The sequence below is a fragment of the Melopsittacus undulatus genome, chromosome 8, assembly GCF_012275295.1.
Source record: "Melopsittacus undulatus isolate bMelUnd1 chromosome 8, bMelUnd1.mat.Z, whole genome shotgun sequence".
In the NCBI taxonomy this organism is placed as follows: domain Eukaryota; kingdom Metazoa; phylum Chordata; class Aves; order Psittaciformes; family Psittaculidae; genus Melopsittacus; species Melopsittacus undulatus.
In genome coordinates this window covers 45,804,795-45,826,301 of record NC_047534.1, presented here as the reverse complement: position 1 = coordinate 45,826,301, position 21,507 = coordinate 45,804,795, and the positions used below count along the sequence as shown (strand labels likewise).

At 36.2% G+C, this 21,507-nt stretch overlaps 1 protein-coding gene across 2 annotated transcripts in view; it reads left to right on the top strand.

The window, feature by feature from the left end:
- SLC4A10 (solute carrier family 4 member 10) overlaps positions 1-21,507 on the top strand; it is a 119,058-nt gene that overhangs the window by 70,714 nt on the left and 26,837 nt on the right. The window contains exons 7-14 of one of the 2 annotated variants that reach the window (XM_005152655.3): positions 4,425-4,513; positions 8,985-9,142; positions 10,912-10,999; positions 11,501-11,647; positions 12,193-12,293; positions 13,656-13,830; positions 14,015-14,148; positions 15,245-15,490. In XM_005152655.3, the coding sequence (XP_005152712.1) occupies positions 4,425-4,513; positions 8,985-9,142; positions 10,912-10,999; positions 11,501-11,647; positions 12,193-12,293; positions 13,656-13,830; positions 14,015-14,148; positions 15,245-15,490 (1,138 nt within the window). Of the gene's footprint in view, positions 1-4,421; positions 4,514-8,984; positions 9,143-10,911; positions 11,000-11,500; positions 11,648-12,192; positions 12,294-13,655; positions 13,831-14,014; positions 14,149-15,244; positions 15,491-21,507 lie in introns of both variants that reach the window. The other variant, XM_013129917.3, reaches the window with a different exon arrangement.

Genomic DNA, 21,507 nt, shown 5'->3' with positions numbered 1-21,507 from the left:
GCTCCATCTGCCCGGGTTTGAAAACAGGAGTTTACCTTCTCCTGTGAGGAAGGCCTGTCTTCGCTAATGAAGATTTAGGAGGGGCTTTAACCCAAGCATTCTGAACCAGCTTGTCATCTCCTGGGTCAATCTTGAGTGACTGATGATGCAACAGCACAACATCAAGCATCAGGGTGTAATTCTGACTTAGAGGCATTCAGTCATAAGCCCACAGATGGTAGCCTTGTGCCAGTGGCTCCTCAGCCAAGTGCACACACCAGGGGTCTGAACCTGTGGTTCCTCTCGTACTGAGCAGGATTACTATTGCAACAACACAGCATCAGTAGGGTAAAACTAACCTGTCTCACAGTGGAAATTAAACCTCAAGTGTAAAGGGTGGGACCAGTTCTGTGCATGTGCAGGCTGGAAGGGCTCGCTCTCACTTGTCAGTATGGACAGGCAAGGGTTGAATCGGTAGGTGACAAGGTGCATGGGAAGCTGCAGATCCAACCTTGCATGTGGGCAGACCAGGTCATGGGTTACTTGTGATTGCCCAGGAGATGACAGCCCTGGTTGGACACTGCCTGATTGCCTAAGCTGCCTTTTTTCCAGCCGGTTTTGCATATCCCACATGCCCTTGGTCATCATACTTGAAGTAAGCGTAGGTAAAGCCCTTCCCAAATCTTCGTTCGTGAAGCCAAGCCATCAATCAGTCAATATATGTGATAGCTCTCCTCTTCATTCTCATAGCTCTTGAAGTGATTGTTGCTTCATGGAACCATCATGGTGCCAAAAACTGTGTCCTTAATTCAGAGAAAAAAAAAATCAATTCCTGAAATTAAAAAGGGCTTGAAGATAAAGCACATCTATAATTGCCAACATACTTTAGCAAACTGAGTGTTATTAATGACTTTGGAAAACCAGTCTAGGATGGTGGTGCCAGTGTTCACTAGGTTGCCATCAGTGCGATTCTGGTCCTAACCCATTGGGAATTACTCATGTGCTTCACGGTATTCACCCCAGTGACACCTCCTTTAAATCGGTATGAAATTATACATAAAAATAATTTAATTTATGAATTTTTGTGCCTTCATTAATCAGAAGTAGAGGAAGCTATCAAATATAAAACCAACCATGCAGCATTGCAGTCCTGCTACTAGCAAGAGGGTCACCACAGCACTGCATCTACCTACTATGTAGTGGAAAATATACAGACATTTAGTAAACTATATGTGTCTAGGAGCAAAACTGTCTCAAAAAACCCAGTGCTTTTGATCTTCCTTTTCCTTTTCGGTTGAAGTGCCACGCAGAGACCAAGTTCCAGTTTCACATTTTACTGACTTTATTGTTGCATAAGAAACACATTCTTGCAGTTTAAGATGCTTTTTAAAAACTGTCTCCATGTCTGTCATGTGAAAAGTAAAATTACCTGTCTTCTCTACCGTGTATTTTGTTTGATATTCAATACAGTAAAACCCCCAAACTTCTTGTTCCAAGATTCAGAAAGCTGTCTTAAGATGCAGAGCTATTTAAACGTCTCTTACTGCCTCAAGGTAAAACTCATGTTCTTTCAGATTACTCCAGCATATGGGTAAATCAAAGTTTGAGGTCTTCTGTTGGCACAGAATAAGAACATATGCTATTCTTATAAACTTCACATACTTACTGGTTGTGGCTTTTATTTCCTACCATGTATATTTTTACATGTTTTTCTCCTAAAAGAAAAGTGGACACAATGTTTAAAAGCTAGCCTTTGGACTGTTATGCTAATTGCTTAGAGGCTTTTGACACCTCCAATTATGATGTTAAAGTTTCAGTATTTATAACAGGTGGTCCATGCTCTGACTCCTTTGTTGGTCAATATTTTTATCTCCCTGGCAGATATCCCTGCTCTCATTTTCTTGAGTTTTTGGTTCCAGAAAAAGGAAGTATAAATGTAAATCCCTAATTAGCAACAGAAAGATAATGAACTACTATTTCTGTTGCTTTCTTGTAACATCTTTATAATATAGTTATGTACATTAGTATGAGTAATTATTACAAGTATTTCTCTTTATATAGATCCTAAAATATGGAGGAGTATGTAAAAGGAAGAAATTAAGGGTTAAGAAAGACTAATATTACTACATTTAAAGTTTTCTGGGAGTAAGATAAGGGAGAAATTTTGCCTGAGCATTTTAAAGTCTTCTCTTTTAGAATTAGTGGAAAATTTGGTGGTTTTTTTTTTTTTTTAATATTATTTTAATCTTCAGAGTGGTACTGAAATAAATTTTTTTTGGTGTTAATTATTTTTAATAGTTATACAGGATGATTTCTGTATAAGTAATCCTATGTCTGCTAAATAAACAATACAGAAAAAATCACAGTGTGAGTTAGTGTATGGAGATACATAGTGTAAAGGTGATGGTGTAACTGATAGAACTCAGTGTGTTTCTTTAAGTTCTAATTAAAAGTCAAATTGAATGACCATTTATAAACATCTTAATGCTAATCTAGCTTCAGATTTGCAAAAGTTGTATCTTGTGACATTGAATTAAGTCTTTTAATGTGAACTCCTTTAAGTTACATTAATATGGTGCTTTCTGAAATTACTTCTTTGTTTTTGCCATATGTAAATTCTAATCCTGACTTATTTTTGTCTACTTGGTTAGTTTAACATGCTTGTCATGTCTGCTTTTTTTACCATTCTCTGTTTATTTCACTGTAGTGCTGAACAAAAGCTGTAATTTCTGTTCCTGCTTTGATCTGTCTTTGTCCTGAATCAGAAATTGGACTATGTGCATTTTTAAGATTGATACATTTAAAAATAAGATTCCTAGCAATACGTTTGAAAACATTTTGTTCCTGTACTTCTTAATCAAAGTGAAATATCTCTGGCTATGCTACCAAGACTCAGCACAAGAGTCTGAAAACTGTTTTGTGTTATGGGAGATTTGCATAGTGGAAAACGAGATGTTGATTTTCATGAAAATCAACCTTTTCCTTGAGCAAATGTTACAACTGGGAATTCATTACTAGCTTAGATAAGGATACCATAGTGCTCAGCTGTGACAGAAACTGGATACTTAAGTAATTTGGCAGTGGCTGAGATCCTCTTGCAAGTTTCTGATCCCGTTTAGACTGGATCCACTGAAGTGCTCTGTTTCCTATTTGTGGCTGAGGACATGCTTGGACTGCAGGCATGTGTTTACAGTGGTGTAAGGGGACACACCATGGCTTTTTGAATTGCCCAGACAACATGCCTAGCTGAGGACTTTCTGACTGTCTTTATCTTCAAGTATCGTGAACATATGGTCTTAGTTACTGTGCAAGTTTAGGTTGATTTTCACCAGAACCAATGTTTTCACATTATCATTTCTCAGTCATATGAGAGACTTTATTTGCTATGGAAACAAATATATGCTGGGCACGAGATGCTGACTCTGGGCCAGTTGGACTCTGTAGTTATTCCTGGGTATGTGTTAGGGCAGTAAGAGATAGTTGGCTCACATATTTAGTACTTTTTCCTGTACTTTGTTGTGGTGTTTAGAGCTGTGCATGGCTCCTGCCATGCCAGGGAGGGAGGAAGAATGCAGGCAAGCAGGGAATGGTCCACCTGCGGGGTTTGTGTGCCCTTAGTGTGTGGATGGTGGCCTGTGACTGTGGACAGGGGCAATGTTGGCATGAAGTAAAAATATGCTTTGGTGACATATACTTGTTGCTTAATCCTGTTTTTCTTTTTGAGCTTTTGCTGGGAAAATGTATTGGTCAAAAGGCTTTACTGTTTGCTTATGAGATTGAGGCGTGTTTAACCACTTCTCATCTGGAGATATTTTTAAAACTTCTACAAAATACTAAGGCCTCACTGGAATTTTTTGAAAATGTATTTGCTGAAACATTTGGTTTACAAATTACAATAATCACATTGCTCAATACTGAGTTTTTAAATCATCTTGATTTCCAATACATCTGTTCTTATAGCAGCCCATTTTTATGCTGATTTTTGTAGCTGTTGTTATAAACTGGGCATTTTTATATACAGGAGTGAATTTATGAAAATTAATAATCCTGTTTTATTCAGTGAGGAGTAGTCTTGTAGACAGATATTACCCAAAATTGGCAGCTCCTGAAATTGCTAAGAAACCCATGTGAATAGCAGGACTTTGATCAAATGTATCTTAAAAATCATGACCTTTAATTGGCATAGAAAGCTTGTCTTCCAATATATTAAAATAGTATCTTTTACATTTTTAAAATAACATTCTCCCATTTCTAACTGCACATGATGAATGTTCTGTATTTTGAGAATGTGCTGTTCTCAATAAGTATTTAACTAAAATGCCATGTTTGGATGCTTCATATACATATGATATGTATGTAGGTCTTTAACAACTATTTCATTGGATGTTGCTTTATTTAGAGAAGTAATTGTTAGTAGTCTGTAATAATGGTACTTCTTTTAGCAGGTCAGATTGTTTCCCCACAGTCTGCTCCAGCCTGTATTGAAAACAAAAATGATGTGAGCAGAGAAAACAGCACTGTTGACTTTAGCAAGGTGAGTGTTCGCTGACTGTGGAAAGAGCTTTCTGACTACCAAATGGATCTTTTAAATTAAATCACATGAATCCATGTGAATCAGCAAAAGCTATGAAGCGAATTTTACTTCGGCATTAGTTTTGTGTGCACGGCAACACAGTTGTATACAACAAAAAAGAATTTTTTATTTTCTTGATAAATTACTGGTAACAGGAAATCAGAGTTTAGAAGTGTGGATAAATTTATTGCATGACAGTATCATAAGTGTGCAATTTGTAGGGGAAATTTTTACAAATTAACAGAATCACCTAAGTAGGAAAGTAATTCAGAATTCTTCTAATTCAGATTTACCTCTCAAATTTTTACTTTTTTAGAAATAATGCATGAAGGCAAACTATGCTTTTTATAACCTGAACTTGTGGATTCCAGATGTCTCAAACAGAATGTGTTTCTGTAAACCTATAACTTAATTCTTCTGTCAAGCCAAGATATTTCAGTACGCTTCACAAAAGATGTTCACTGTGCAGTAGTGGAGATTGCAATGACAGTTCAATGTTAGATAGCAAAGAAAAGCAAACAGCTTCTCAGCTTTAATGTAGAGGCGAATCCTAATTTGTTTAAGAAGTCTCTATGTACCTAAAACAAACTATCACATTAGGTATAGATGACAGACCTGACAGGGATAGATGACTTCAGCTGACACATTAATACAACAAAGGTTGAGGAAGTGAAGAAAGGTGATTTAAACCAAAATTCTGAAGAACAGCACTTTGTTGAATCTTAATGTTAGTGCAACTGTGCTAAAAGTAGAGTTATGTGATTGCTCCATCTGGTGCCAGACTTATTTCCTAGCAGCAGTAGCTATTTGCACCATTCGAATTCTTGACTGAACATGCCAGACTAGGAATGGTATATGGCTAAAATAAAGATGAGAAACAGATCTTTTTGTCAAAGACATAAGAAAGGAAACTGGCTGGGGATGTATTATGGACCACATTTCTACAGAGGTAGCAGGGAGATCTATAAACAGCAACAAGTTAAAAATTTAATGCTAATACTTTAAAATTATTTAAAACTAAGATTATAATGCTTAAAAAGTCAAGTATTATTTTGTTTCCCCAATGTTTATATTTAAAGTGTTAAATAAAGCTAATTGTTTTGGCAAGAATTCGAATATCAAGATACAAAATTTTGTAAAGGATATAGATAAAGCTGTCTGTTCAAAATTAAGCTGTGCACAGGTGAGGCTCATAACAACCCAAAGGGAACAACATGACTTTCAGTAGTGCTTTTCTTGCACGTTTCTCCAGTTGCTTTCAGTGTTGTGGGATCAAAATCACAGGTTGTTATCTAGCTGCATGATATTTGTATCAAGCAAGATTGGAAGCTGCATCCTTTGATCCTTCACTCACTATTTTAGTAGTACTGCAGCTTTTCTGACCAAAAGAACTCTTCCTATTTAAACTGGCCTGAGAAGAGATCAACATGTATTTTTTTTACTAGCTTTGGCACTATTGGATACCCACAAGGATGTGAGGGATATGAAAGGAACTTTTGTTTGCAGGAATGATATAACAGTAAAGGATTGTAATCTAAATATCTTTTTTACTGCCTTTAAATAGATCCATTTATCCTTTTGAAGATGCATAAGTACAATTTCCCCTTGAAATGTGCTATTGCAACAGCTCCCAATGGTTATAATTGGAATTGTATGCACAGATTGAGAGGAAAGTAGAGCGGTACACTAATTTTCTCTTGAGTATTGTGATTTCTTGCTCTAATTTTGTTCCACATATTAATTTCATTTATCTTCTACAAAAAAAAGCACCTTTGACTACCTCACATATTCTCTCCTTGCTAATCTGTCTCCCTTGGGCTACTTCAAATATTCCAAATTTTGGAGTCGATTCAAAAAGCTGACTTAATCTAAATACAGCACTGAGACTATGTTGATTATATTGGCATCTATTTATGAATAATGTAAGCCATGGCACTAAATGCTGTCTTGAATGTTACTTCAGCAGCACAGAGAGGGAGACATAGGTGGTTGAACTTGGTCGCTCCTCTCCCTCTTGGGACACCACTAGGACTTTGTATTTTGGGGGTGATAAGGAGGTGATCTGTCACAGCACCACTTGATCCTGTGTCTGAGCAAGATGGGGATGGCAGTTTAACAGCTGCATCTGTCTGATCTCTGCCTCTTATGCCAGAGGCTGAAGGGAACCCTACTTGTCCTTAAATACAAAATGTATGAAGAGTCCATAGTCACATCCCTTCTCATGGCAACATTCCTATGCTCCACATGGAAACATTATTTCTGAATAAACCCTGATCCCATACTGACAGTTTGCTCTTTCAGATACCATGTGAAATAATTGACTTGCTTGGAGCACTGGTCGGCCTTGCTTATAAATGAATCTGGTTAATATGTGTCATGGCTTTCCTAAGAAGTGATGTTGGGTATTTTTGTTTGTCTTCATGTCAGTTTATGTTTGGTTCTGGGGAGGGCCTCCACCACCATTTTCAGTCCTTGAGTTGCCATGGAGTAGAATGGTCTCCACATCAGTTGTTTAGTTCCATGTTTATTTGGAGCTTACTGGGACTATTTAGTGCCAGGTCATGAAATGTGCCTCGGGTTAGGGTACAGATGAAGATCCACATGAGGTCCCTACAGCTTAAGACTGCTTGTGATGAGAGATGTATAATGGATAAGTTAGATGAAGCCTTTGAAAGATGCAGATTCTGCCTTTGCCCTAAATTCACTTGAAGGCCACCTCCACTCTTGTGTAGTGGAAGTAACGCCTGTGGTTCAAGTGTATTTGCCCAGTTTGATGCTACTCTGCCAGCTACTTTCCTTTTAACTGGGGCTCCCTTTACTACCTAGAAGACTGTGGGATCTCGAGATGATAAATAGTACAGGAAACATAACTGGAAATACTTTCTGGTAGACAGGAGACTGAATGTTTCCTTCAGATCTGACTCTTGATTGTGTGATCTGTATGTTAGTGGAACCTTAAGGTGACAACTGTAACATTTTGTACATAAGACATTAGTTATTAAGTGTTAAATCTGTTCACAAGGTAAAATCTGTACCGAATGCACATGGCTAGAGACCTGAAAGACTGCTTCCTTTCTGTCAACTATAAATGATCTATGACACCAAAATTCGGTGCAGAGTGAATCTGTGTTGGTTTTGTATTTAACCCTGAAGACTTACCTTGTGATTTCAGTGGGAAATAGAATTTACCTCACTGATACTTTACCTGGAAAAAGTACTTGGTCTCCAACCTTCCAGGTTGATTTGTTGCTTGTTTAGCTTTATGAGGCATTTGGTCATGGTTCTAGGTTAGTTTTGGATAGCATTAGACATCTCTCTGTGATTTCAGAAAAATAAGATTTCATTACACAGGCAACTGTGTTATATCTGAATTCTGATTTAGTGCCAGAGCCATTTGCAAGAAAACAATTTTCTAAATATTACCAAAAACTATGCAAACTAGTACTGACAGATGGCTGTAAGATAGACATTAAAATGGTCCACTTTAACAGTTTATATTGGATTTGGTTGCTGTTGTTGTGTTTAGATTAATAAAAGGAAAGCAAACGAGAAAATTCATGCATTTTGAAATATAGACAATGCTGGTGCATAATGAAATCAAACATACATTATATATGCTATTACTGCATGTTGAACTTTGTTACTGAGTAAACTCTGGACTAATACTAAGGAAATAGATACAAATAAACACGTTCCTAGGCAAATACTCTGAGTTTATATAGCAACATCATGGTGAAGCTGTTTGTCTTTTCCTGATTTTCTTGCCGTTCTCATGAAAGTCAACATCACTGCCTTAAATCTCCAAAGCTTTTAGTCTGCTTTGTTCTTTCAATTTACTCCTGAGACAGTCATGGTCATAGCGTATTTTCTGTTATTTTCAGCAGAAGGGCAACCATCTTTCATTAAATCCCAAAACAAAAATACATCTCAGAGTAGTAGAAGGAAAAGTATATGTAGTGGAGCCTGGTTTTCTCACTGAGATTATAATATGGCAACTGTGAAGTATGAATTCATGATTTCCAGAATTTTCAATTATAGAAAAATAAGGTGTCTTCATTTCTTCTACTGTTATGACTTAGTGATTCTGTCATGAATTACTGATGCTGTTATGGTTATTGAAAAAAAGTATTACTAGGAAATGAATGCTGTATTCCTAAGAATATTTCAAATGTGATTTTTTTTTGTCTTTATAAATTAATTCTGCAATATTTAAACTATGTTTCCAAGAAAAAATTAGTCAAATAATGAAAGACCAGTTGCTTTTGAGACACATTTTTACTTAAAAAAAATGTTCAACAGACAAGAATAGTAGAAACTGTATAGTAGAAATGTCTAAGATCATGGTGCAGTGACCAGAGATTCTCTATCAACAAATAGTGGAAAAAATACCTGTGAATAGCTTTTGGGTTATAATTTAATATACTTTTCCCAGGTTGACCTACACTTTATGAAAAAGATACCACCTGGAGCTGAAGCATCAAACATCTTAGTTGGTGAACTAGAGTTCCTGGACCGCGCGGTTGTTGCTTTTGTTAGGTTATCCCCTGCAGTGCTGCTTACAGGAGTAGCAGAAGTTCCAATTCCAACAAGGTACAGTTGGTTTTATTTCTCTTCATGTTTTTCTCAGTTTGTGGAGGCAGGGTGATGTGACCTTCAGCTTTTGTCAGTTACTGAGTTGCAAATTCAGTTCTTTCTTTAACAAAGACATTTATTAAACACCTCTCCACTAATCCTTTAAATGATGTATAGATATATTCAGAAACATGCCATTTGTATCTGCAGATAATAGTTCTTCACAGAAGTAGAAATGATTGCTTGTTAGCTGACAGCACACGGTTTATCCTACACAAATTGATAATGCTGCAGATGAAATATTAAGGTGAAATATTCAGCTTCTTAGAATATTTAATTTGAAACTGAAACTGCTTGTGTGATGCTGCATAATTATAGCCAGAAGAAAGAAAAATGAAGAGAAAATAGAGTAAAGGGAAAAAAGAAACTGGGATTAGGTTGACTAGGGAAGAGTGAATGAATGAAGAACATGCTGTAAATCTCATACTCCTCTAAAAATTACTTTGTAGATACTTGCATGTAGAAAATGTGGCTTTTAACCATAAATTTTTAGTAGATTAGTGTGTTCTAGGTTGAAGCTTTTTCCTGATGCAGTACTTCAGTTGTTAGGAGCAATTAAAAAAAAAATCTAAAATAAACTTTAGAAAGCATTTAAATAGGCCTTCAGGTGTATTGTTTCCTGCTGGGATTGATTCAGATCAAAACTCTGAAGTGATTCACCTGTATCTGAGTTCACTGACTTAGCTGTTATTGCAGTCTTTCACTTTTTTCTTTATTTGTGCATATGTTTGTGCACATATTCTGTCTCTTGTTTCCCTTCCCTCTTTTAATGTCTATAGAACTAGAACTCTGACAGGAGATGGGGGTGTCTTCCAGATGTTAGAGACACACAGGAAGGAGTGTTATGCTATGAAATGCAATGCTGAGACTCAGATCCTTACTCCTAGTCAGATAAACAGTATAAAATTCTCTTTTATGTTTTAGTTACATTCTAGTTACTTTGTATATGACTTTGTCTTTTCTGACTTTTACGTGTGTGTAAGGAATATTGGGGGACTGAGCTCTTTTCAGAAGCCTTTCCTGTAATCTCACCCAACTTCCCACAAAAAAAACCCTACCAAAACAAACACAGTATTTTCTTGATTCTTGTCTAAAAGTAAACAAATAATTAAAATTCAGGATAATCAGGAATTTATGCAAAAGTGCTTATTTTTTTTAAAAATTGACGTTAGTCATACAAAAGACCGGATTTTTTTTAGCACAACTGAGAACTTCAGTTATTTCATGTGGACCTATCCTCTCCATTTTATGGAATCTCACTAGCCCTAGGCCTAGAGTAGATGCTCTCCAGAGCCCTAATGGGAGTAAGAATGATTTAAAAATTCTTTTTATTCAGGGTAATTTAACTTCCCCAATATTGCACTAAAATACCCCTATCAGAAAACAGTTGACTCTGTTAATAGAATTAAATAAATTTATGTGTTCTGTACATAGACTATAATTGCATATATTTATTATGTAAGATGAGGTTTGTTATGTAAGGAGGCTTTGATAGTCTCACTCAAGTCTGACTGTGAAGCTTATGGTATATTTTTGGAAGTTATTTTCATATTTTTTTCTAAACAGAGCTTCATGTTTAAATGCATGTGTGAGGATCTTGAAGGAGGTTATATATAATATTTGTCTTAGAGGTTCTTCTAGTCCAGTTTTTAAGTTTTTCTGCAGTGTATGTAATTACTTTCAACCACGTATCCTTTGAAATATTGAAATTTCCCTTTTATTTCCAGATTTTTGTTTATTCTTCTTGGACCACTGGGTAAAGGGCAACAATACCATGAGATTGGAAGATCAATTGCAACACTAATGACAGATGAGGTATTTTTATTCATGGATTGGTTTTAGTAATTTTGTACTGGCTGATGAGGTTTAATATGGAATTTCCAGTGTGGAACTGTCCGAGTGAAATGTAGCTAATCATTCTAATGAGGCATAAAATAGCATTCTAGTTCATTTCATGATTCTGTAACAGCCCAGATTATGCTGCCGTAAGGAGATAAAATGAGAAACAATGTTCATAAGCAAAATTATCCTTAAAGAGAAGATTCCATTTTACACAGTTACTTTCTAGTTGAATTAATTGTATTTAAACTGTAGAACCTCTGTAACATTTAGCATCCATAAGGATGTTTTTCCATAGCAGCTGGAGCTTCTTTGAAAACTACTAGAAACTCTGGTCAGTTGAAGCCGAGATTGGTTGGTAGGAGCTGTATGAAGTGCTTTCAGTTCCAGAGAAAAGGGGCCATTGTGAAAAAGGTTATGAGAGTATTCTTTCTCCATCTCTTTTCCTCCCATATACTTGTCTTCCATTTCTCACAGGTATTCCATGATGTTGCTTACAAAGCAAAAGACCGCAATGACTTGGTGTCTGGAATTGATGAGTTTCTTGATCAGGTTACTGTTCTCCCTCCTGGAGAGTGGGACCCAACAATTCGAATAGAACCACCTAAAAATGTTCCCTCTCAGGTTTGTACACTGTAAAATTCAGACACTTTTAAATGTTGTGATGAATTTTTAGTAGGTAGAATTAAGTCTCATGAGTTTAGCATTTAGCAGGGTCACTGTATAGACATTTTATATGCTCTTTTGTTTAATCTGCTTTAAAAGAACCCTTGTCTTGCAAGCATACTGTATAGCAATGACATTCTATATAGATCAATCAATATTAATTCGCTCCTGAATGAAGACAGATAGTTGTATCTGAAGATTGAAGGGTAATTGGTCATAAGGATCTTTGATTATGTTGATCAGACATGGTTTGCTTTTTGTCTAAGCTTATTGCAAAAATTGTTCAAAGCTGCCTGGCTTGCTACTCTTTACAATGTTTTCTGATACAAAATTTTCTGTGATCAATTCTTTAAATTTCTTAGACCACAGTTCCTTCTATTCTGGTTAAAGAACTTAGAATGAAATTTGCATGTTTAGTCTTTCAACTCTAAAAGCCTGTTTCCTTTGCTAAAATTATGTTTTGGTTGCTAAGACCCATGCAAAATATCTTTTCCTTCTGGTAGGAGAAGCGCAAGATCCCGGGCGTGCCAAATGGAACTGCAGCCCATGGGGAAGCAGAGCAACCTGGAGGACACTCTGGACCAGAACTGCAGCGCACTGGGAAGTTAGTGAAAACATATGCAAGAGTTTAGGTGTTTTAAGTGATGCACTTCAAATGAATTATAATGGTCTGGTCTCGCTCAAATGACTGGCTTGGCATATGATTTTTATTCAGGCATTTTTTTCCTGATTTGTGTTACCACGTGGTTGAAAAGGACACTACATGCTAATTTGCAGAGAAAGGGAGAGGACAAAGGGATTTCAGTTTTCACATTGTATTTATTGCAGGCTGCTTTCTCTATTATTTATAAAGGTCAGACCTCTCTTAAACCTGAGTATTATTTCTTACTGTTGTACAGCACAAAGGGAAAGTTGGAATAGTGTTGTGCCATGTATTTATGAATGCTTACAATTTTTTGGTAGTTGAAGTTTCTGGGTTGTGCTGCTCTAGCATTTGTTTTTTACCTCAGTAAGCCATGATATGTCCTGGTACATGAGGCTATGATTACCACGATGGCTGCAATATACACACATCAGAAGCAAGAACTTGCCCCAAGGAATACTTAAGTTCTGTCAGCTTATATCTTGTTGTGTAAGCGCATCAGCTGTTAGTGGGGACCATAGTGCAGTCTAGTTGTGCTATAGGCTTTTCTTTTACCTTGCTGCCAATTCTTAAATATAGGCTAAAGATTCAGCTGCAGTTTTTGGTGTACACAGTGAGGCAAAGGAGATGATGGCCTGTAAGCTGTTCTCTCACCAATAAACCTGGTAATTGATGGCTTGAAGGATTGTGCTGATATTTAGGGAGATGGTAGCACTTTATCTTCCTCTTTAACCCAGCAACATCTGATACTTCGGATGCCTGTGAGAAAAAGAGCATTGTGGGGATGTTTACTTTAACTATATTGTAAGGGAGCATCTGTTCCTAAATATGTGATTATATTTAGCATAGTGTAAATGACAAAAGATGTCAGTTCTTGTCCTTGGAAAATTGTGGCCTACATTCAATTCTATCATCAAGTGTGTTGAGGAACAGGTTCTTAAATAATGTGAAACTCTATATGTAGACATGTAGGCAAACGGGCACTGTGGTGGCTGATTAAACAAATGGAAAGAATTATTCCACATAACAAATAAGGTTTTATGTGTGGGAGCTAACAGCTGTTCAGAAGTTTTGCATCTGGATAATCAGATGAAGATTTTTATGAAAGAAACAAGCAAATCAGTTTGTTTTAAAAACTCCATTTCCTAATTAAAGTTGTCAAGACAGGCTTCCCAGAAGCTTTTTTCTGGGAAGATGAATTGTAAGCGTATGTATCATTTGATCAAGGAACAATAACTTCTCTTCAGTATATTTAAAGCAGTACTGTGGAAGAAAGTTTGAGATGCCTTTTTCATTAATTTGACCTCTTCTAATTTCTTTTAGATTTTTTGGAGGATTGATTTTAGATATAAAAAGAAAAGCTCCCTTCTTCTGGAGTGACTTCAGGGATGCTCTCAGTCTGCAGTGTCTGGCATCATTTTTGTTTCTCTACTGTGCTTGCATGTCTCCTGTCATCACATTTGGTGGTCTGCTGGGAGAAGCAACTGAAGGTCGTATAGTATGTGTTAAATCTGAACTTTTAAAACAAGCATTCCTAGGTTTGTGGTTAGTATTTGCTTACTGTTGCATGTATCACCTTTAAATATTGGTTTATATTCAATGTTTAGAAGCCTACAGAGTAAGATGTTGCAAAAAGAATCTGTTTAAAAATTTATGGACACTTCTTTCTGTATCATATTCAGAGTGCAATAGAATCGCTGTTTGGAGCATCCATGACTGGAATTGCCTACTCCCTCTTTGGTGGACAGCCTCTCACTATACTTGGAAGCACAGGACCAGTTTTAGTGTTTGAGAAGATCTTATTCAAATTTTGCAAGTAAGTGAAGATCATGATGCGCATCATCCCTTGGGTGTTATTTGGTAGAGACACTGATCCTAAAGAATGAGATCAACAGTTTGTTTTGAGTGCACTGCTTAGGCTTTCAGAGTCTGAAAATTACACAGGCACTGAGACAAGTGAATTGGTGGTAATGCAAAAAGGTTGATTTGTTGTTGTTTTTCAGTTGCTTTTTTGTTTTTTTTTTTTATTGTATCACTTTCTACTCTGAGACAATACATTTTAATCTGTGATTTTTCTCATCCCTAACTCGTGGAAAAGATTTTGCCTCTCACCCGGCAATTAAGTGCAGTGGCAGTGGTGCCATCTTTCAGTAATCACTAATGTAGACCCTGCCCTTCCTCCACCTAAACAAAGGGTGAAGCATCATACCAGAGCAGCATACCCCCATGTTTACGTTAATGTGCTATATATACCTCTGCCACAGAATGGGTAGAAATTATGTCTGCATCTCAGAGGCCATCATGCTTCTCTGTGATCATGTTTGCTTTTCTGCCTCATTGCTGTGACAGGGACTTCTTCATCAAAATCTCCTGAGCAACATACAGTAGGAGACCCTGCTTACCACCCCAAAAAGCTCTTTTCTCACCTTCAGGCAGACCTTTCAGTTCTCTGTGACAGTGTCACGCAACATGGAGCCTCTACTGTCAGATTCAATAATCATACAAGATTTTGATGAAAGTTGTTATTATAGCTACTCTTGCAGCTTAAGAAGAAATTGGCAGGTGTTGACTATTCACAAGACAGAATATGGGATAAAAGTGGGTGGACCTTACATACCTCATGAGTGAGACTGCTCTCAAAGCTGTTCGCTCATTGTAGTAGAGATAGAGCTCTCTTGGGTCCCTTTAACTTGCTCAGGTCAGGAGGTGACTTGACAGTGTCTTCAGTTCACAATAGGCAAATAATTTCTGTTTCAAACTGCTCCCAGAATCACACATCCACCCCCAGGCAAAGGAAATCATGGAGGCATCTCTTTTGCGTTACTGTGGCTGGACAAAACATAACATAAACTGTGTTTAATGCTTTTTTTTTGTGTGGGTTTTTTTTTTGCTTGTTTGGTTTTTGTTTTTAGAGAGTACGGGTTGTCATACCTTTCTCTGAGAGCTAGCATTGGACTGTGGACTGCAATCCTGTGCATCATCCTTGTTGCAACTGATGCAAGCTCCCTAGTCTGCTACATTACCCGGTTTACTGAAGAAGCTTTTGCTTCTCTTATCTGCATCATTTTCATTTATGAGGCCTTAGAGAAGCTATTTCATCTCAGTGAGACATATCCAATCAACATGCATAATAATTTGGATCTGCTGACAAAGTACTCGTAAGTAAGATTTTTCTTTTAACACCGGTTTGTTTTTTCATATGTTGCGTTTTCTCTATGAGGAAAGCAAACCAATGCACAGCAGGAAAAGTTTGCAGTAGTTGTAAACTTAACATGTGGAAGCTGTTGAGTAAGGCATGATGCTGGCACGTGGAAGCAGTAATTTGTAGAGGTATGTTTACAAGCAGTAAGCATTTACTTAAGATAAGTGAAAAAATGTCTTGGAGTTTGGAAAAGCTTACACACATGCAACTCAGAAGACATAGATTGAAAGAATAGGTCCTTATTCACATTTTTGTTTAATGAGGTATAGTTCAATGATCTGTTACTATAACCATGTACTGATGATTTAAAATATTTTATTGAGTGTTGAACATTTTAATATTATATTTATCTGGATTTTTAGTTGTTGGGTTGTTTTGTGTTTTCCCCTCCCAAACTTTGAAGTATTGATCTACCTAAAAAGGATGTAATTTGATGTATTTTAACTCCTCCCCCTGTATTTTAACTTCTCTGACATTAAGCATCAAGCTTCTATAACTGAAGTGGATTTGGAATTCTTAGGTGCTTCTCAGCAGTGATTGATTTTGTCATAATCAATTTGTTCTTAATAACAAGATTTTTGAATAGAAGTCCATTTAAGCAGCTTTAGTTTATTTGTGGAGTTTTGACAGGTATTATTCTACCTGGGGAATAAAAAAGTGAATGGTTTTAATCAATACAGTCTCATTTAGATGTAAAACCTCTTGTTTCTGTAATACGAGAACCAAAATGTTCTTCTAGTAAAGGACAAGATCCTCATCTGTCCTGAGGCCAATTAAGCCTGGTCACCTCAGCAACTAAAATGTCATTAAAAAGCATTTCCAGAGAAGATTCCCTTTTAGAAATGTCTTTGTTATTTCATTGAACTCATTTGAACCCTCTTCATGAGCAGGGTGGGGCTCAAAAGGAACAATGCTTGAACAGTGCCACATCTTCTGTTCACTGGAAAAACAGGAGTGTCTCAACCAAATGTCTCATTTGCATTTTAAGCTGGGAAAAACAAAACATAGTGATGGAGAAAACATTTGAGCTTTGTATATGTTATCACTAGAAAAATAGTTAGAAAATCCTGAATCTGAATGTACATTATATGCCTTAATACGCAGAACAAGCTAAATTACAAAAACTGTAGTTCTGCTGTGACATACTCTCATCCTGCTGAAAAACATATTTATCTCTGAAAGTTTAATCAGTAGACAAAGGAATATTAATTTGAAGAGAAAGCAATAAGCATCAAGGATAGACCATGTATGCAGGTGAGGTTATATCCTGGTCTCATTTTATTTTACTTAAATTCTATGAAGTCAAGTCGGTCTTTTACTCTGAAGAGCCTCATATAGCACAGTGTTTGTGGATTAAGTTTTCTTTTCCTAACTACTTAAAAGTAGTTGTCTCAAAAGGAAAGAAAATAAGATGTTCCCATGTGGTTTTGAAAGACATGTTGAAATACTATACAAAGACATAAAATTATTCAGAAACCATTTAGCAGGCAGAGCTGAGATGTTAAAATATGTCATGAAAGCATAAACACAAATAACAATACTGATACCTGGGTATATAGCTTTATTTGTGGATAGATGAATCCTGTGACACAGCTTGGGATTCCAGAGAAATAAGATTAACAGTCTTGCTTGTATGGGGGTACATTGATACATTTTTCTATGTTTTATAAAAATATTTTTTCATCACGTCCTTATGTTTACAAAGAAATTGTTTGGGTTTTATTTAAAATTCCATTAATTAATAAGAATCCTATATTAATTTTTGAAGAGTGGTGTTTATTTCCCATCTGACCTTGGTAACTCCTTACTGAATGTAGAATCTGCAAAGCATGCAGAATGGTAAAAGAACAGCAATTCTCTTCCTCCAGTTACAGCTGTTGACCTGTCATGTCCTACAGTGTTGGAATACCAGCACAACAGTTTTAGATTTTTCCAAACACCATTCCTGTAGGAGAAGTGTCTTTCAGATGTTTGTAAGAAAGATTTGACAGCTGCCTGGTTGTTTCAAACACATACATGGCTATCAAAATTATTTGATATAATAATTTTGTAGCTATTTGAGGTTATCATTTCATACCTATCGTTTCAGATATTCTTTCACTCCATGTAGATAGTACAAATAAATTGACTTTTAAACTCTTGTATTGCATTTCTCTTTTGGCATTTTTGTTGTATCTTCTACTTGCGGCAATATCGTCCTTATTATTGATACCATGTCCATGGCAACTGACCCCACTAATACCAGAATGTTTATCTCTAAACATAGGTATAGGCATCATATCTCTTATGGAATGTGGCTTATTTTTTTTAACCTTAAAATTGATGGAAATGCCATCGATCACCTTGTAAGAGCACATGTGCTGATTCCAAGGATCTGTACTCTGAACACAGCAAGGTGATAATTCCAACCTCTTTTATCTTCCCTCCTTGCTCCTTCATCCGAGTTTTTCTTAGTTATTCAGAACCTTCCCAGACAGGTTGGGAGAATAGAAAGATGTTCTCTTTTGGAGCAATTCTACGTCAGCTGTCCAAATGAATAGTGCTTTCACAGCAGGCTTGGTGCAACCTGAACTCCATGGGTTTCCTGTGCAGATACACACATATTACTGTGTCCAGACACAGTGGCCATTTGCCCAGAAGGTATTACAGTTATCATCCCCACAGGATCATCACAAGAAAAGACATTTGAAATAACCCTTAGCCCCTGCTTAAATGTCTGTACACGCCTCGGTTCCAGAAAGATCAGACATGAGAAGAACAATAGGAATAAAAGCAAGTAAGAAATAAAAATCTCATTTTTGTGTACTTAAAATTGGGGAATATTGCTTTCACAAGGAATTAGAAGCTTTCTCTGCAGCATCTGACTCCAGGCCTTCTACTTGCAGTTTAAATGGGTAGCAAAGTTGGGCTGAAACTGGTCCTTTCCTTAAAGGACCAGCATACTCTGTTACAGAAGCTAATTAGTATCTGCTGTTTTGCTAATTAAAACAGCTGTTTGCATTTTCCTCTTTGGGGATTTTAAAGACAAGTTTTTAATTGTTAGTAAAGCCTTGGCAGTTCTTTAATTAGCGATGGGTGAACTTCAAAAGGTTGTGTGACTTACTTCTCTTTGAATGCTCAGCCAAAGCTTACGTAAAACTTTATCTTGGATCTGCAATTTTATGCTAGAAAACTCAGGTTATACTGTAAAATTTCTGTATTTTCCATGTTCTGCCTGCTGCCCACTCAAAAAGTTGATAATAAATAGGTCAGGACACTGTACATATTAAAAGCATTAAGTGTATGCTGTGGCGCAGCCTTCCTCTCTTCCCCCATGGGCTTTCTGAGAATACTCTGATAATGTCCTCAGGTAGTCCTTCTACATCCCAGTACTGTTGCCTTTGCCCTGGAGAAGGCATGAGTTTGACCCAGTAAAAGTCATTGGCATGCTGTTAGTACTGTCCTTTGAAGTACTAGAAAAACAAAGAAAATTGTAATTTAAAATGGTTGGTATTTCAACCAGATTGGAACCATATTTCAAGTGAGAAAGAAAACCCGTTCTGTATTTTGGGTGGGTTTGAATTCTGTCATAAACAGTCTCTGTTGCAGGAGTTTCATGTAAAAGACTGTACTGCATGCATCTCCTTGAATTATATTTGAGTATAGGAGTTACTACTAGGATCTGCCATACCAAATCTTAGAAGACTATAGAAAAAACAGTCAGAACAGTTGTTTGTTTGGTGTGTTTTTTTTGTTTTTGTTTTTTTATTTAGTGAAGCAGACCCAGATATCTGAAAATCAGCTGAAAGTATTCATAAAAGATTTCTCAAAAATATGTATTTATCATTTTACCATTTAGGTGGGAGATACGAGCCTAAGTTTGTTACAGAATTCTATCTCAAAAAACCAAAAAGTATCTTTATGCATGATCTAATTAATGTAGAACTAGTCCTAATGCACTTTAAACTCATTTTCTTTTTTATGCTTGTTTGTTTTTATATGTTGAAATATTTGCTTTAATCATCAGGTGATGTACCTGCAGGCCAATCCATTAATTCATATGTAACATTTCCTTAAAACACCATTTTAATGATAAGGACTCTAAAGAATAAAGCATTTAAGAGCTAAATCAGAAGAAGGGACAAAGACAACCTGATTATCAATGTGCTACTGTGCTGCAGTTTCTTTTCAAATTGCATTTTTTGAAGGAATTTAAATACAGTGGCTGTGTTGTTTAGTAAATGAAATACACATACACTCTAATCTGGGCTTTTCTTTCTTTTTCTTTTTTTCTGTGACCTTTTTGTATTTTTCATGCCATTAGCATTTGTGGGTTGGCATAGCAACTCTCTTATTTCCGCACTCTCCTCCTCCTGCTTTTTTCTACCTCTGTAGCAAATATATCTCCAGTTAGTGAATCCTGGAACACTGATGCACATCACTTTTAATGTGTATTTTAAATATTAGGATATCACTTGCTAGGAAAGGAGAACCCTACAACTGGGTGGATTAAAAGCAGAGGTTCTCAAAAGGAGAACAAAGTAAGCATTGTGGGTGAAAGGAACATGATATAGAAAGCAATCCAGTATTTTTAAAAATACAAACATTTTAAGATAGTTCTCTTAGAATACAGAAGACAGTTATTTCTCAGTGTGAGGTTGCTTAGATCTTGGGACTCCATATACCTTTTGGGTTTTATTAATTCTTTTTTTTTCAGTGATGAATTTGTGTTGTTTTTAATAATTCTTTACCAGAAGTTACTCAATTATTAACAGATTACATTGAATAATTTTAAAGTGATTTCTTGGCATAGTAATATGCATATTGCAATCTGTCTTGGTATTGACATGCACTTAAGCATTAGGAGTAGAAAATCCCACTCTGATGTAATTAAGGAGCCAAGATCATGTCAATCTTGGTATCTTTTGCAGGCTATGGAAACCATTGCTTCTAGAAGGCATTGCAAAGATTTAATTTTGTGCATACTACTGTTTGCACAGGCAAGTTTTAAATCATTCCTTTCTGAATAACTTAATCTAAATACATTATTATTGGATGCATATTGTGTTGTTTTATACCCTGTATTCCTTAAGCTGCTTCTGGTAGAATGAGAAGAGTTAGTGATGATAAGCACAGAATTTCTCATTAGGATTGCAGGCATGTAATTGAATTCCAGTTCTTCTAAGGATTTCTTTGAACTCAAATATGAGTTTTTTATTATTTATTAATTTATATTTAATTTCTTATATTAATTTCTTAACATATTTTTGAACCAGCATTATACTGAATCTCTCCTTTTTTGAACTTTGGAAACATGGTGAAGCAACATCCTGGAACTGTTTCTCAGTGAAAGGTTTTAGATGGATTGTGGATATCACACAGTTACACTGTTCTGCACATCAACTTCTGTGTATGTTAGTTACATATCGTAGTACGGCTAAGAATGCACAGACTGTATACTGCACCAGGTAGCTAATAAAGATTGACATTTATGAGTGATAGTCAAGGTTAACAGAACTCCAGTGTGATTAAAAATCTGTTTTCTGAACTTTCCCCTTGACAGAACGACAGTCTCCTCCTGATGTGCTATCCAAAGAAATCTGATTATTTGAGATTTCTTCACTCTAACATGAGTTTCACCCCCTCAGATTTATCTCTGTCTGTGTGTGAAATTGTGCTTCTGAGTGCATTGTCTAGGTACTTCTACAGAATTTTCTGTCTTCCTCCTGAACTTCACCAACGAAACTATATATACTTCCAACTTCAGAGAACAGTATGCACAGTATGCCTTCTGATGTTCATGATTGTCATAAATGGGCTACTTAATGACTCAGTGGTCTAATTCAGGATGGCAGATCTCATCAATAAATGAAGAAAAAGTCTTGTCTTGCCATGACAGCTGTACTTTGAAAGGGTTTTTTTGATACTGAGAATAGAATTTAACTGACAAGTCCATTTCCCATCAGTATTAATTATTTTGCTTCCAGTCTCTTC